Source organism: Eupeodes corollae, chromosome 2 (assembly GCF_945859685.1).
Source record: "Eupeodes corollae chromosome 2, idEupCoro1.1, whole genome shotgun sequence".
Lineage (NCBI taxonomy): Eukaryota > Metazoa > Arthropoda > Insecta > Diptera > Syrphidae > Eupeodes > Eupeodes corollae.
In genome coordinates, this window is record NC_079148.1 from 42,504,387 (window position 1) to 42,520,672 (window position 16,286).

Below are 16,286 nucleotides of genomic sequence, written 5' to 3' on the forward strand. Positions count from 1 at the left end.
CTTCAACCAATTGAACTTTTCAAGCTAATTGTAAGTATTTTGTGAGATCTTCCTGTTAAGAGTTTGTCGTAATAGTCAATTTTTTTACAAATGAACAAAATTGGTGTTCGTGTACTGTCAGTAATAGTTTTACGATATGATTCTTCCTTTAAAATTCTCCGAGATTTAAATAGAAAGATATTTCTTTAAATCAACCCTTACTTACTTTAAATTTTCAAAATTCAAGTGTGAGCAATGAGCAACTCAAACGAACCCAAGTTTCAACACTACGCATGCCTTACGATGAGAATTTTTAACTAAAAATACAGCCAATTATATTGAACAGTCCGTTATTTTGGGATCTGTCAGTTTTGACCCTGTTATATTTTAACATTTGACAAGTAAAAACGACGCCACGACATTACAAAAATGATACATTTGCATATAAACATCACATTATATTTGAAATAAATATTTAAATTTACAAAATAAAAAAAATACCCTTACTTTACAAAAATACCGACAAAGCTGTGAGATTGAACATTTGTAATACTCACTAAAGAGTCCTCTTATATTGGGGGCGTTAGTGGCCAGTTATTGGACTCGACAAGGAAAAATGTTTGAATAGATATATGACGGTGTTTTCCTTTAATTATAAATGAAAATTATATACTGATCGATCGGAAATCACACAAAGAATTATTATTGAAAAAAAAATTAGTTGCGCATTTATTTTTCTCTAAAAACGTATTTTTCTATTTTCCGGACGGAAACTCATTTTCCTGATCAGCTGATAGTTTTATGTTCAAAAGTGAAACGAATTGTTAAACTGGTTTGTGTTTCAATTTCACCCAATTCCAATGGCAGATTTTTGTCAGTAATTTTTTGTTGGAGGATTTCAATCAGGATTTTTTACAATGTCAATTTTTTTAATGATAGCTACAAACAATTTATCAACAAAATTCCAATGTTTGTTTTGAATGATGAAAACCAATGATAGCTATAACTGGCGCTTAAGGTCTTTTCGCCCGAAACCATATCACCCTAATTAAAAATGTCATAGCGCTTAAGGCAATTTTAGTAACAATTTGTTGTAGTACGATTTGGGTGTTAATATTTTCTTGGGTTTTATGAAATCTCAAATAAAAAGAAGCGTTTGGTCTTATTTTCCCATGAAATAATGCTAAGATATTAAAAATGTTACATCGCTCAAAAATGTCTCTATCGCCCGAAATCTTTCTTAAAAGAAAATGCCACAAATTTCAAAATTAATGTCATATTGCCAAATCAATTTTAAAATAATTTAACACCGAAATTACTAATTTAAATATCGGCCAAAAGGTGTCATGTATTTCAACAACTGGGATATTTGACAAATTGTTTGTTTATTTTGGCACAACATTTTGAGTTTTAAATTTTACCGTCCAAACGCAAACATCAAAAATCATGTAAAGTCGTTTGATTTTTGAAACAATATGATTGCCTGCATACAATAGGATTGCGTTAGGTGCGAGGTTGTATGTACGCAAAGTTTCCTTAAACCAGATCATCTAAATGCAGTGCGCCTAAGCAGTTGAGTTGCAGTCTTCTCATTACTTTTTACGCAGTCGTTTCTCTTTTAATCTTAATTACGACGAAATTTGGGCAAAATGACAGTTAACAATTTGGGCGTTCTTTGTTTAGGCGTTACGAAATTAGCTTTTCTTTTTTTTTTAATTTTTTGGACTTTGTGACCAATTTTAGGCTTTATTACATTTTAGGATTTAGACGTTATGGTTTTATTTATTATTAAACGAAGTTCCGGAATAGTATTGCTTATTAGCTATCAAGAAGTTTTTTTATCAGAAATTCACCGGACAAAGAATAACAGAGATGTTTGAGTCGGAACTATTTTGTTTCGACTTTACATAAACCTTGACTAGACCATAAACTTAATACAAAAGGTGTTTGTACTTTTGTATGTTGCAGCAGAAGTTGCTGGGGATGCCTTTTACAACTGGTGTATTTGTATTAAAAAACTTCCCTTGTAAACCTTTATCTAGCTTTATGATGATAAACTTTTATCTTCTTGGATTTGGTTCACGTTCAAGTTTTTGCCAAAAATCTTAGATAAGATGAACTGAACACAAACAAAAGTTCCGTTTAAACAAGGCTTTCTTCCCGTTAACTGCAATATGCAAATTTTGTTTGTTCTAATGATGATCTGTTGAATTAAAACATAGAAGAGAGTTCTACTTTTCGATTTTTTTAGTAGTAGAGGAATTTGTTTGTAACTTAACAAAACTTCGTTTATGTACGTATCTCCCCACCTTACTAGTTATTAAATAGTTATTACGTGACGGTATAATTTAAACAAAAACAAAAAACAGATATTTCAAGCAAAATTAACACTTCAAGATATTTTCAAAAATTAAAACTGTTACTTGTTTCCTTCTTTTTCCTGTACAATATTTCATTTTCCAAAAATCTACTACAAAACAGTAAACGAAACTTTGTCGAGTAAAAGTAAAAAAAAAAAAAACAGATTCCTTACAAGCTTGGTAATTATGAGCTTTTTGACTTTCTCTTACCACAATAAATTCGTTCAGCCAACCATTTTCAACTCACATATGAAAAAAGGACACACAAAATACAGGATTTTCTCTCGCTCTCGCAGGATTTCCTATCGCATCATTTTTTCTCTTCGCATCTTAATTCCACACAGTCCTCCCGCACACATACACAGATTGCCAAATTGATGGCTACACCATAAAGTACGCCAGGATTTATGACCAACACAAACAAGGATAATAAACATTCCGAAAGGATACCAACATAAAACACGGAAAGCGGCTGAGCACCAGCACCAGGAGCAAATGGCCAACATAGATGAGGAAACTGAAAGGAACGCACACAGAAAAACACGACAAAGAAAAAGAAGGAGATGTGCAAAGCAAAGGACGAAGACGGGTGGCAAAAACTTTCGTTCTGACAGCAACTTTTGTCCAACATAAATAAAAGTTTTATACCTACCGACTTTGCGAGTGGCACCAGAAACAGAAGAAAAAAAAACCAAGAAATTCCATTGAATTTAATTCTTCTCATAAATTTATCCTTAAATTCCCTAAAAAAGTGATTCAATTAACAAACAAAAACAAGTACCGCAGAATCGAGAATCGTGCTGTCCAATATTGATTTAAGTATATTTTCGCGAACGTATTCGGACCGAAGACTTTTTTCTTTTTTTTTTCACTTCGCTGGACTCGCTGGAATCCATTATTCTCCATTCCGTACAGACTGTGCATCCGGATTTTTCTCCAGAACAGAAGAAAATAATAATTCCACAGGCACGGGACATTTTGCTAGTAATTCAGCGTTAACATATTTTGTAAAAATGCTCCAGGAAAAAACCTTCGTTGGCCTGGCCCATCCCTTCCGATTGGGAATGGTTGGGTAGTTCGAAGGTGCAATTCTGTAGAGAATTTATTTTTCGTCCGCGAGTGCGTTTTTAAAATATGATAAATGTGTGACCAATTATTGAGATGAATGTGTTCGGATGTGGCTTCGATAAAAGTTCAGTATTTTAGAGCTCCAGAGCTACGGAATCCGGAAAACCTCGAAAAAAAAGCTAGAAGCATTTGTTACAAAAAAAAATATGGAAGGCGAAGGCGCTGCGATGCGAAGAAGGACAGCATCCTTAAAATGAGAGATGAAAAGTCATCACCTATAAATAAAATGTGATTGTGAATCGGCGCGCAGTGAATGTATGTGCGGGTTCCATGCGATACGTGTAGACAAGAACAATCTAAAGGACCAAAATATAGAGGCGAAGAACTAAGAAGGCAGAAGTCAGAGTCAGAGTTAGAGTTAGGCCCAACAGCATTATGTCTAAATCAAACGCGGACTTTAGTGCATTCGACTTTAACGATAGCTCCGAGAACAGTTTGAATTCGCGCAGCATTTTCCTGAATCGCGGCGGGCTCGACTCGGTGACAAACAGTGGCGCCGGAGAGGGTGGCGGCAGTATAAATGGAGGCTGCTCCTCGTCGCAAGCAGCCTCCGAAATAGGTGGTGGCGGTGGCAATGACGGTGAGGGTGACGGTGACGGTGACGAAGACGTCGACAATGACGGTGACGGTGACACAAACATAAATGGCAACAACGAGGGTAGTAACGCATTAGATGCAGTTTCGGGTGCGATAGGCAGCACAAATAGTCGTGCGGGCACATCTGCCTCTGCAGCCGGAATTGGAACTAACGGTGGTGGCAGCGGTGGTGTTAGGGGTAGTGGTAGTGGTGGCGGTGGCGGAGGGGCTAGTTGTAGTGATGTGTTGGTGAATAATTTTAACGACGTTCGCTGTGCGAGTGCAAGTTTAAGTAATAATAGTTTGGCGACCACAGGTGGATTGGGGGGTGGTGGTGGCAGTGCTGGCGATGGTAGTGGCAATGGCAGTAACAGTAAAAAGTATCGCCACCAAAATTACAGTAAAAATATTTACATTGGAACAAAAAATGCTGAAAAATGGGAATTAACAAGGACCAAGCTGGCGTTTAAAAATGACGTTGAATTCGTTGCATATCTCTTAAATTTGGCAGAAAATGATACCGAAAGGAGTTCAAGGTGAGAACCTATCTATTTCCATATACATACCTCCTCTGTTGAGTTTAATATATTATTGTAAAAAGAAAATAGAAAGAGGGAGTTGATGAGAAGGTTCAATGGTGACTGATAAGAATCTTTTTTTGTTAGGAAATTTTAAAAGAATTTTCAATTATGAATTTCGTTTTAATAACACATGCCTTAAAGCAATATTAATCAATTTACTTTAAAAATAAATTTATAGCATTTTAATTGAAAAGGAAAAGAAAATCACTGTAAAATATATTTAAATTTTGAGAAAATGTGAGCCTCTTTTATTTGTGAAGTAGTTCAAATGATTTTTAAAAAGACAAAATGTTTGTCTTGTTATATATGTATGTACATACATATTATTATACGTCTGTTTCTTAATTTTTAAAATAAATAATTGTGTTCAACAATAGAGAGACAGGCCAGTTTAGGACAAGATCACTCTTTAATCAAAAAATCCTAAAATTGTTGGTGCACTGATGATCTGCCTGTCTGATGGTCTGAGTCTTTCTTAGATGCAAATAAAATACCTATCAAGTTATCTTAAAAAAGTAGGTATGCCTATCCGACTTTTTACACCGAAAACATGATTGTGTAAATGTTTAAAAGCTTAAATGTGTTTAATGTTAATTTCGTTTTGAATTACTCACGACGTATGAATACAGATTAGGGTCGAACCGATGCGATAGTTTAACGATTTGTCCATATTAGGGGGTTACCTATAAGAAGTTTCATTTTAGTGTTCGAAGTAAACGATTGATTTTTAAATACATCAATGCATTTGGGATTGACTGTGAAGAGTAGGATATTCCACTAAGAATGCATAACAATATAATGGTCATCATGTCTTCTGTTGCAGAACCATTCTTTTTACAGAAATTCCATCTCCTGAATTGATTTTTGGACCGTTTACATAGACCTTATGCTTCCCTTGTTTTGGAATATTACGATTGCTTTGGAATATTACGATTTTTTTAAGTAGATTTTAACAATTGCTATTACTTGCTTAAGCAAGTTTGGGATTCGGTCTAAAAGGAAACTTTCCTTTGGCATTTAAAGAAGTTCTACCTACATTTTAACCGATGTAGGTGTATTTTTTTTAAACCAAGTAAAAATTACTCGTTATGATTCGAATTTAATAGCAGACACAATGATTTAAAAATAAATTTTGTGGGTTGGGTTCGATATCCCGGTTTTTATATTCCCATTTCTTAAAATCCAGAATATAAAATCCTGCTGTTTATAATCCTACTTTTTGTAATGCCGTTTTTAGTAAGAGATTGTTTACTAATCTGATACTGTAACTACTGAAATGTCAAAATGAAAAATAATGCTTGTGGATAATGCTTGTTCGATAACTTAAAAATGTAACCAAGCTTCCCAAACTTGTTATTTTTTCTATGAGAAATTGTGAAAATTTGCAAGAAATTTCTTGTTACCAAACATACCAGCTGTTTTATGTCTTTATTTTTTGCCGATGTCGACGATATGTCAAAATTTCAGTTCGCTTAGTTAACATTTGGAAAATAATAACAAACGATACCTATTTAACTATCGTGCAAACGCTCTCGTTTTGACGATTATTGTCTTACGTGAAGTAAGACTGTCGTCAATAGGCTGTCGTCTGACGATAATAGTTTTCCGGAATGACCCTCCTGGATTTTTAAAAATCGGTATTTTCGAAGACGGGATTTTAAACTATTTTTCGGGATTTTTTTAAAAACTGGATTCCGAAACGCTCCTAAATTTTATACACATGCCTTTTTTTAATTTTTATTTCACTTTACTATAATTCTCAATTGACAAAAATCTATGTAGTCTCTATTTTATTTAGCTAACATTGAAATTTAGTTTATGTAGTTCAAAATTTATAAGTTCAATTTTGAGAAATTCTTAATGTAAAATAAAAGTTTTTACTTCACTACTATCTTGGTAAAAAAGACTTCTATTTTACCTTTAAATGTATAGTTATATCTCCCTAATTCCTTATATTTATATTTCAGCCAGGTTACGTAACTGGCAATGAAATTATTCTTTAACTTACCTAAATATTCTTTTTAAAAATGTTCAGTATCTTATATAATAACTTCTCATGGTAAGTTAATGTAATGGGTCCAATTTGCCAAATTGAAAATTATGACATTTCTCGACGTTTCAAAGTCCCTAGAGTCGAAATAAAGGATTTTTAGAAAGGTGTCTGTGCGTGCCTGTGTACGTACGTTCGAACTTCCGTACGTCCGTACTTTCGCGACGTTTTTTTCGCTTACCATAGCTCAAGAACCAGTAGAGATATCGACTTCAAATAAATTTTGTTATTTATACAGATAAAAAGGCAAAAAGATGCAGAAAGGGCTCTCAAGAAAATTGCGTGGGCGGTTTTTTTACCATAGCAGTTTAAAAAAAGGTTAACATGTTGGTTAACCCTAAATATCTTACGAACCAAAAATGTTAGAGACTTTAATTCAATTTTATATAATATATTGTAACGTGATACCAAACCAGTACTGAAAAAAATGTTCACCTCAAAAATTTTACGAATACAAAATGATATTTCGACTCAAATATCTTTTCAAAAATTTGAAATTATGACTTCCAACTAATTTGCACTTATAAGACATATTGTTTTCAACATTCCAAAAAATTTTGAAAAATATCGAATTGACAGTTTTTTTACAAAAAATATAAACCTAAACAAACAAATTTATAAAAGTTGGCACAAATTATTGAGATATTGGCTTTAAACTATTTTTATCTTTTAAAAAATATTGTTGTCAAGACTCATTTAAAGGAAAATCTATTTTTTACAAAAAATAAAAACCTAACCAAAAAATAATACTAAAACTTGGTAAACATTTACTTTTGACTGAAATAGCTTTTCAAAAATTGAAGCTTTTTTGAATTCACAGAAAGTATTGTTTTCAATAATCAGTAGTTTGTTTATAAAAATCCAACAGTCCGATTTTTCATAAAATATAAAATCTACAACAAATAGTACGCAAATTTAATAAAAATTGATGTTCGGTCCAATTTGTAAAAATTTAAGAAATGCTAATAAAATGGTAAAAAATGATTCGATTAAAAATCTATTTAACAAAACTATATTTTCAAACTTAACTATTTCTTTATATGAAAAATATTGTTGGTAATTTTAAATTTTGTAAGAACTATTCAACCAACGACTTTTTTAACCAACATTTTTAAGCAAGACAAATAGACAGACGGGATGGGAAGTTATCAGTCTGGGTATCATCCCAGCCTCTTTTTTTTTTTAAATCGTCATAACTTGTAAGTCTTCCAATGCCATGAAAAAACCTTAAAAGAACACCGAATCTATGCCTTCTTTTAATTGAAAAACTCAAAATTCATTAAAAAAAACCTTCATGGCCTTAAGGTCATAACGTCAAGTATTTGGAATATAATATTAAAACAAATATAGAAATAATGTTAAAAACGTGTATTTCTGAGTTTAAACACATACATATAGCTTAAATCGGAATCAGCTCTAAAAATTAACTCTTAGGTAAACGAATTGGTTGTTTAAACCTTCAGCTAGAGTCAAATGAAGAATTAAAAACCCCTAAGTCCTCTCATAATTAATGAGAGATACCTCATTTCTAGAAACATGGTATAATATTTGTTTTAAGAACTACGTTGCGTTTTACTCTAGCCTTAAATATTGAGTTTTGTGTATTATTGCATTTTTAAATGATATATTAAACAAAAAAAAACTTAATCTAATAGAAAAATTGTATGGTTAAATGCCAGTTCTAAAAACAAATCAGTTAAAAAACAAAATAAAATAAAAATAAATAAAAAAGTTGTTTTCTTTTATTTCTTCTTTTAGTATTTCACTCTACGGACTGTTGCGCCACCTAATTTATTTATTTATCAGTACAAAACAAATTATTTTATATTAACCTGCCTAATGGGGTCATTCAGTAAGCCTACTTAGTATCGACTAAAAAATATTACTAGCAATAACTTTAGTTCTTCCAATTAATTGCGTTCCAAAAGCACTCAAAAAGTTTTTGAACGAAATCTTAATATATGCAAATGTCATCTAGAGTTCGATATTTACTGAATAAAAAAGGAGTATTGTTAATTTCAAAAGTTACAATGTGTGATCTTTTTCTCACGGTCTACATTTTCAATTTTATATATGTGTTACTGCAATGTGTCTCAAATGGTTCAAGACCTTAGTATTATTTAATACTCAGTAAGTTTTCCAAAGGAGAAAACCAACTTAAAATGATTGAAATAAACTAAAAATGATGGTTTTGGAATTAACTGCCGTGAATTTGTTGTAAATCTATGGTAAGAAAAATTATCCAGTGCTTTCCGTTGGGTTGCTCATTGAGGCATAGGGTTAAAAACTGTCAAAATCCAAATTGTTATTTCAAAAAATTATATACATTTATGTGAGATGCTTCATAAGTACTGAAAAAAAAACAAAATTAGATTAATTTTTCTTTAAATTTATTTGTTCCACATCTTCATACCTAATGACCGTTCTGTATACAATAAGTTTTGATTTAATTTGGAATTTTTACAGAAAATATAAATTACTTTTCTAATTTTGACCTTAAATAATAATTTCAATCTGTTTTTTTTTATCTAGCCTTCCTTCGATATCATCAACGACGAAAAATTTTCCAAATTTCAAATTGGAATCGAATCTTACTGTCAAGGATTTCAGCAATAGTCAAACAGAAAATTGTAATGATCCTCTACCGCTAACAAAGCCTGCTCCTAAACTGAAAAAGCGAGTTCAATTTCATGACCCACTTAACGGTTTTACCAAGACGAAAGACTTTCCAAATTTCTCTATGAAAGTTCCCAAACACGATGCACAGGACAAGGCAATCAGTAGTAGTTTAGATAATGATGCTGTTCCCGAAGTTCTTGATTGCAGAATTGCCGAAAAGATCAAAAGTGAATTAGCTGAAAAATCAGCAAACAATCAGAGTGACACCTTTAAGGGTGCTCTGTGTTTGAAAAAATCCACCGCAGAAAATTACCAGATATTCAATCATAGTGACGCCGAAGATGATGATGAATTCGATGATGAAGAGGATAACGATGAAGAAGATACTGGATCTCTGAATCCTGTTGATAAGAACTTCCGAATACGAGATCGATCAAAAATCAAGAAACCTCCAAAAGTATCGTTGTTCAATGGGAAAATCAAACAGGAACAACAACCTCAGCCTCCAAATGATGCATCAGAGCTTCAGAGTGACGATGATTACGATGATGACGGAGATGACGCAGACGACGGAGATGAAGGAATGCTGGCGACTGAAATTAAAAATGAGCAAAACTTCATCGAAGAGGATGACGAGCATAATGATCAAGGATACGGAATACGCTCGTGTCGAGAATGTACGGTTATGCATGACTACGAACACTGCCCTCTGAGGAATTCAGTTTGCTACATCAAGGATAGTGTTGATCTATCCACTTGGATCGAGAGGAAAAACATCGAGGCACTGGAGAAACTGAAAACCGACTCCGAAAGACTTGCTGATGGCGCTGACGCCAACGATATGGACGACGACAACTGCTCACAGACGTCAGATGACCTGAGAAGGCTGACTGTGACATTCGCTGAAGCTTCAATACCTAATGAATTCGAACTTCGAAACATCGACGCGAATACTTTCGGGGTTTTCGCCAAAACTGATATTCCTCTCTTAACTAAGCTCGGTCCTATCATAGGCAAACCTGTCCAAGTCAACGATATCCCCGACGACAGTAATATGAAGACTATCTTCGAGATATGCGAAGGTGACCGAAAGTCAGACCTCATTTCCTGCGATGATCCCAACACCTCTAATTGGCTACGGTTCATCCGACCAGCTCAGTCTTATGAAGAACGAACCGCTAACTTGGTGTCGTTGGACCGTCAGGCATATCTAGTTACTTGTCGGGAATTGAAAGCAGGCTTCGAACTACTTTACTGGAGTGATGACTGCAACACTATGTGGCGAAAGAAACACACCGAAAAAATCAGTAAGTTAGGCATTTTTTAAAAAAAGGTTGTTTTGGTTTTTAAAAGTGTTTGTCTTTCATGTGTTTTAGATTGTGGGGGCTGTAATCTCAAGTTCGAACATCCTCTGTTTTATCGAACGCATTGTTCGGTGTTTCATGATCCTTCATTTAGTCTGACAATTCGAAAATATCACTGTAAGGTTTGCGGTGAAGCAGTATTGGGTAAGGATAACATAATGAAACATGCGGCTGAGATGCACGAAGGTAAAGGGGCCTATCAGTGCCAATTTTGTAATAAATTCTTCTTGCGTCTCAATTATTTGGAGATGCATCGCACTTACGGTTGCAGTGCGAATCCGCAACGTGCTAGACCGCTGTGTGATTTTTGTGGGAGGAAATTCTGTCAGCCACAAAAACTTAAAGTGCACATTAAACGAATGCATAGCGGTAAGTTGATGTTTTCAATATTGTATTGGGTTTGTGAGTGAGTGTGTCTATTTTGTGTGAAAGAGGCCATTTTTATCTTTTGTTTTCAACATTCAACATTTCAATTCCATCGCCATTGTACCTTTTTCTTTTAGTTTTACTTTTATTATTTCAAGCTTCTATCTATTTATAAAGCGTAATTAAGACGCTATTATTTTAAATGATATGTCATTTCGCACGCAATCAAAAGTTGTGGACAATAATCCCCTGCAGTATTTTCAAGCTAACGATATATTTCGGATTCTGCTTTTAATGCTCAGATAGTTATCTATTTCAATTTCAAGTTAAAGCTTAAACAGCTTGAGTCCAAATTCTTTGTTTTTTGTTTTGTTTTCAAAATTTATCATCCACAAAATTGAAATTAATTTTAACTTTCTATAATTTAATTTATACATTACCAACAGATCCATTTCATTTTCCATTAAAAATCACCAAAAAGCAATTTATTTCTTCATAATTTCATTTTAGATATGGCTGAAGTTTTACGAGATTTTCAGTGTAAATTATGTTCAAAACTTCTAGGATCACGGGCGGCATTGCAGCGCCATTCTAAGGAGGTACATAGCCGGAATTCAGCTGTGGTTAGTTGTCCAAGATGTCAAAAGCTATTCCAAAACCGAAGCAATTTGAAAATTCACATGCTCACACATTCCGGTGTTAGGCCATTCAAGTACTTACAAAACACACCTTGTTTTAGGGGTTATTTAAATTACGATTTTTTTTTAATTTTTAAGATGTGCGGAGTCAGAATGTACAGCAGCTTTTACAACAAAACAGTGTCTTCAATTTCATTACAAGAAAGTTCACAATTATAGCCAAGAACAAATGCCAAAGATTGAACGTAGTGTGGCTTATACCTTTGATGCTTATTCTGGGGGAATGAAAGTAGACTTTTTAGGTATATATAAATATTTTAAAACTTAGGCCTTATATGGCGCTTGAAGAAAACTCTTTGTGCAGGGTCATTCATTTCGTGGTTTCAAGGTTATTGTCAAAATGAGTTACCATTTGAAGTGTCAAAATATTTGTTGATTTAATTTTTTGGGCGTAACGCTTTTAAATGAGAATTTTTCTGGGAGTGTAGTTTCTCATTTTGGTGGTGTCCAGTTGCCATCAAGATCATGGGATTTGACACCGCTATGAGAAAATCCGTATCCACGCAAACAATCCGCAAACTTTAGACACATTAAATATCAACATTACTTAAGTTATGGCCGAAATACCACCCGAAACCTACAAACAAAATGAAAGACCCTGTACTTGTTTAACCAGCTTAGAGACTAACAAATGGAATTATTTCTGATATCCGTTTTTTTTTTATTCTTTCTATTCTAACAGAACAAGCTCCTCGTCGACGCCGTAAGAGCCTTGAAGATCAGAACTCATTGCTAAGCTCGAGCATGCTCGATAGCAAGAGTGACACCGAATTCTCCGACGATCTGTTTGAGAACATTAAAAAATCGGGGAAATCCATTAAAGACCTTTGTCGAAATGAGACCAATTTGTCATTACTTTCTTCCAAAATCAACAATATCTTTACCAAAGAGGTTGGACGAAAACGAAAGAAAAAACAAAGACCAATAAGCCCCAAGGAAGATCCAAACGATATGAACGACGAAGACGAACGAATGGAACTTGTACGTCGAAAACAAAACGCTCAGTTAAGTTTGGTGGAAACTTTCCTATCGAAGACTGCCCAAAGGATATCAGAGCAACAACAAGCATCTGCAGCAGCGGTAGCTGCAATTGTTGAAGGTGCTGATGTTGCGGATAAGCTACACAATTTGGCAACTGCAAATTCTGATATTCCGGTCGATCATGAGAATAGCTTTAGACATCAGGACCACATGGGCAATGACTCACAAAGTTCTCCTTATAAGCACTCGCCGACACATTCCATGATGCAGCGTCAGAATCTCGTCGTGAGTAAAGGAAGTAAAAAATGGATTAGCAATGACGATCGGCATATGTCGAGGGATTGCCCGTCGACTAGTGGTGTTAGTGTAGCAGCTTCTTTTGTCTCAGGGAATCAGGGAAACAACATTGCTATGGGAGTTCCTCCAGGTGGTGTAGATGATCCAAGTAAATTGTTGCCTAATAGAGATTTCTTGGCCCGTTTGATGGGTTCTTCGACCTCTGACCATCACAATCATCCTATGCCCCATGAAGAAGATGAGAATTCATCATTTTTGGACGTCGTGGATTCTAATAACCCGGGTGCAGTGAATTCAGGCCAAATGAACCAGTTCCATCACAATGGTGTTGGTTCAGAAGCGTCACATCATCAGCAACAAATGCAGCATATGAATTCCATCGCCCACTCCCAATCCTTTATGAACTCTTTCTACAATAACTCCAATGCAAGACTGACAAGTGGCGGTGGAGGAGCTCCGTCTTCAGCAAGTATGCTCGTAGAGGCGGCTCTTAACTCTGTTGGAAGTATCATGGACAATGATAGCGTTGAAATGAAGGTAAAAATTCAAGTCTACATTCGTTTTGTGTATTCGATAATTAAGTATATATAATTTATTCTATTTTAGTCTCAAGTCAACTCAAACCTCGATAACGGCAATCCGATGAGCTCTCAAATTGAAGTCGAATCGGATCGCTTTGGCGGAGGGAATATGTCGAACATGGACAATTTAGAAAACGAGATTAAGCTGATGAAAAATCTCAATAGTTTCCCCATGCAAATTCCACCACTTCCCATGTATCCGGCGAGTGGGAATTCATTAAATTCATGCAACATCTCTCCAGACACGTCAACACCAACCGATCCGCAAAGCAATCAAAATAACAATGACATTGATGTGGATGCTGGTTCGACTCCTCGAGGCCAACATATGGGTGCAGCGGGTGGTAGAGATTCTGCGAGTTTTTCGAATCATCATCAAACACCTCCATCACCCCAAGCCATATCACCCGGACGGGACTACTCTATCTTTGGTAATGATAATGCGGCTAATGGTGGTGGACCGAGTATATCAGCTTCTTCACCCCTCCCTTCAATGCAACAAAGACGTAATGCTTCGAGTGTGGGAGCTAGTGGAGGCTCTGGTTACACCGATCATGAACTAATCTCTCCAGCGTCCTCACCATCGATTCCGCGATATAACTTCAGTGGAAACGATATTTGTCGCAAAAGAGACGAAGATGTTGAGAGGCCGCACAATATGTCAGGACATAATCAACTATCGAGTGACGATGAGAATAGTATACTCCCTCAAAACAGGTACGGTCTTAACCCTTTATTCAACGACCTTCATTGTAGCATTCTTTAACTTTTTTTTTGCAGTGGGCAAGATATGCGAATGAAATTCACTCAATCTCAAATGGATCTGGTTTATTCAAAGTACGAGAGTATGGCGAGTGCGGCAAATCTCAAATATGGCAATAACCAGGACCTCGAAGTTCCATCGGACTATCGAAACACTTCCAGCAATGATCTCTCCGATCTGCAGGGCCTCGACATGACATCTCGATCGAATGTTGGCTCAAACTATCATCATAACTTTCAATTGCCTCCTGGTGGCTCCAATTTGGGACTTGGCCGGTATCACCATCACATATACGATATTCTCTCCGAACGGGAACAACAACAGCAGCAACAGCAACAACAACAACATCATCATCAACAACAGCAAGATGAACACTCAAGCCAGCTCTCCATGCAACAGCACCAATCTATGCACAATCATAACCTCCTACCTGACCAGCTAAGTGATCAGGACCACGATCAGACCACCTCTGTTGACCTCAGTCGAACAGCCAACTACGTTGTGTCTTCCCCTCCTCAAATTCCCTACAATCACCCACATCACGATGTCCTTCGAATGGTATCGCTCGACCTCACACCCAATGGCAATATGGGCGTTGGCAACAATCGATCCTTCCTGCCATCGCAAATTCAACACAATAACCGGGACAGCATCGATCATCATCGACTGCTGTCAACAGCTGAACAACATCGTATACTAGCGGCCTCCAATGCTGATCAACACCGTTTGCTCGTCGACCCTACGGCACACTTGTTGATGGAGCAAAACAATCGACTTCTCACCTCCGATCAATCCAGATTGCTTGGCGAGACTGCAGCGGCACAAAACAGACATATGGTGTCGGCAGCGCGAGGCTTCGGTGCCTATCATCAAGTAGCTTCTGGCAACTATCATCCATCAGTTCGACCAGTCCTGCCATCACCCAACCATCATGCGTCCAATCCATCGAACTATCACCCATTCCCAGCATACTACTGAGATTGGTCTTAATTTAATTTTTCACTTTATTTTGTGATACTTTTTGAGAAGAGAAATTGTCACTCAAATTTGGAACTCAAAACAAAACACCTAACGACACTTGTGTTAAAATCAAAAATTCTTCTTAATTATTATTATTTTTGTAAAACATTATTTTTTTTAAACATTATGTATGTATATCAAACTTTTAATAATACAAATATTTTTAATATTTATAACATAAATGTATAGTATATTCCTTTGAAGTTTCCTAACTTATGCACAACAACTTATGAAAGTTGAATTGTTGTTGTAGTTTTTATCTAGTTTTATTAATTCTTTAATCATTAATTATATTTTATAATTGTATTTTTTCATAATTAAAACAAAAAATCAATGAAAATACTTATGTACTTGTTTATAAATACACAAATATACATAACTTTGTATTCTTAAATATTTAATTAAGAACGAATACATATTTTAATGAATACATTATTTTTATTAAAAACAAACTGTAAGTATTCTGCATGTATTTAATTAATCGAAAACATTATAAATAATTAAGAAAATCTACATTATGTATGTATGATAGTTTGAAAGTATGTAAATTATTTCAGAAACAAAATAAAATTTAAAAAAAAAACAAGTAAATGTGCCAATAAACGCTACCCAACGGTTAAAAGTGAAAGATTTAAAATTTAAAAACATACAACATATATATATATATATAAATATAATTTTATAACAGAAACTTAGGCATTATTATGTACTAATAGTATACAATAAAACTTAGTTAGAACGTAGGTAACGATTACTGTTTAATAAAACAAAAGAAACTAAATATAGTTATTTTTCTTTCTTTTAAAATTTCTAAGAAAAAAAAAACAAAACAAAACACTTTTTTTAACCTTACTGTAACCTTATATTGTAACCAATATTGTCGTATTGAAAGAATATAAACAAATATTGAAACCGTATACAAT

General features: G+C 34.7%; 1 protein-coding gene across 2 annotated transcripts; it reads left to right on the forward strand.

Annotated features, from left to right (window-relative positions):
- Positions 1-2,923: 2,923 nt before the first annotated feature.
- Positions 2,924-15,576, forward strand: LOC129948091 (uncharacterized). 2 transcript variants are annotated; one of them, XM_056058913.1, is made up of 8 exons: positions 2,924-4,579; positions 9,207-10,600; positions 10,670-11,026; positions 11,534-11,735; positions 11,800-11,963; positions 12,404-13,536; positions 13,606-14,297; positions 14,361-15,576. In XM_056058913.1, exons 1-8 carry the CDS (start codon positions 3,843-3,845, stop codon positions 15,319-15,321), a joined length of 5,640 nt encoding a protein of 1,879 aa, XP_055914888.1. In that variant the 5' UTR covers positions 2,924-3,842; the 3' UTR covers positions 15,322-15,576. The 2 variants fall into 2 exon arrangements, with proteins under 2 accessions (XP_055914888.1, XP_055914889.1); XM_056058914.1 differs by having other exon boundaries at positions 11,588-11,735.
- Positions 15,577-16,286: the final 710 nt, after the last annotated feature.

Excerpts from the sequence above, each read along its gene's own strand:
- LOC129948091 (XM_056058913.1), top strand. The coding sequence starts at position 3,843 with ATGTCTAAATCAAACGCGGACTTTAGTGCATTCGACTTTAACGATAGC. Across the intron at positions 11,964-12,403 it reads AATGAAAGTAGACTTTTTAG|AACAAGCTCCTCGTCGACGC; the intron begins GTATATATAAAT and ends CTATTCTAACAG. Across the intron at positions 14,298-14,360 it reads AGTATACTCCCTCAAAACAG|TGGGCAAGATATGCGAATGA; the intron begins GTACGGTCTTAA and ends TTTTTTTTGCAG.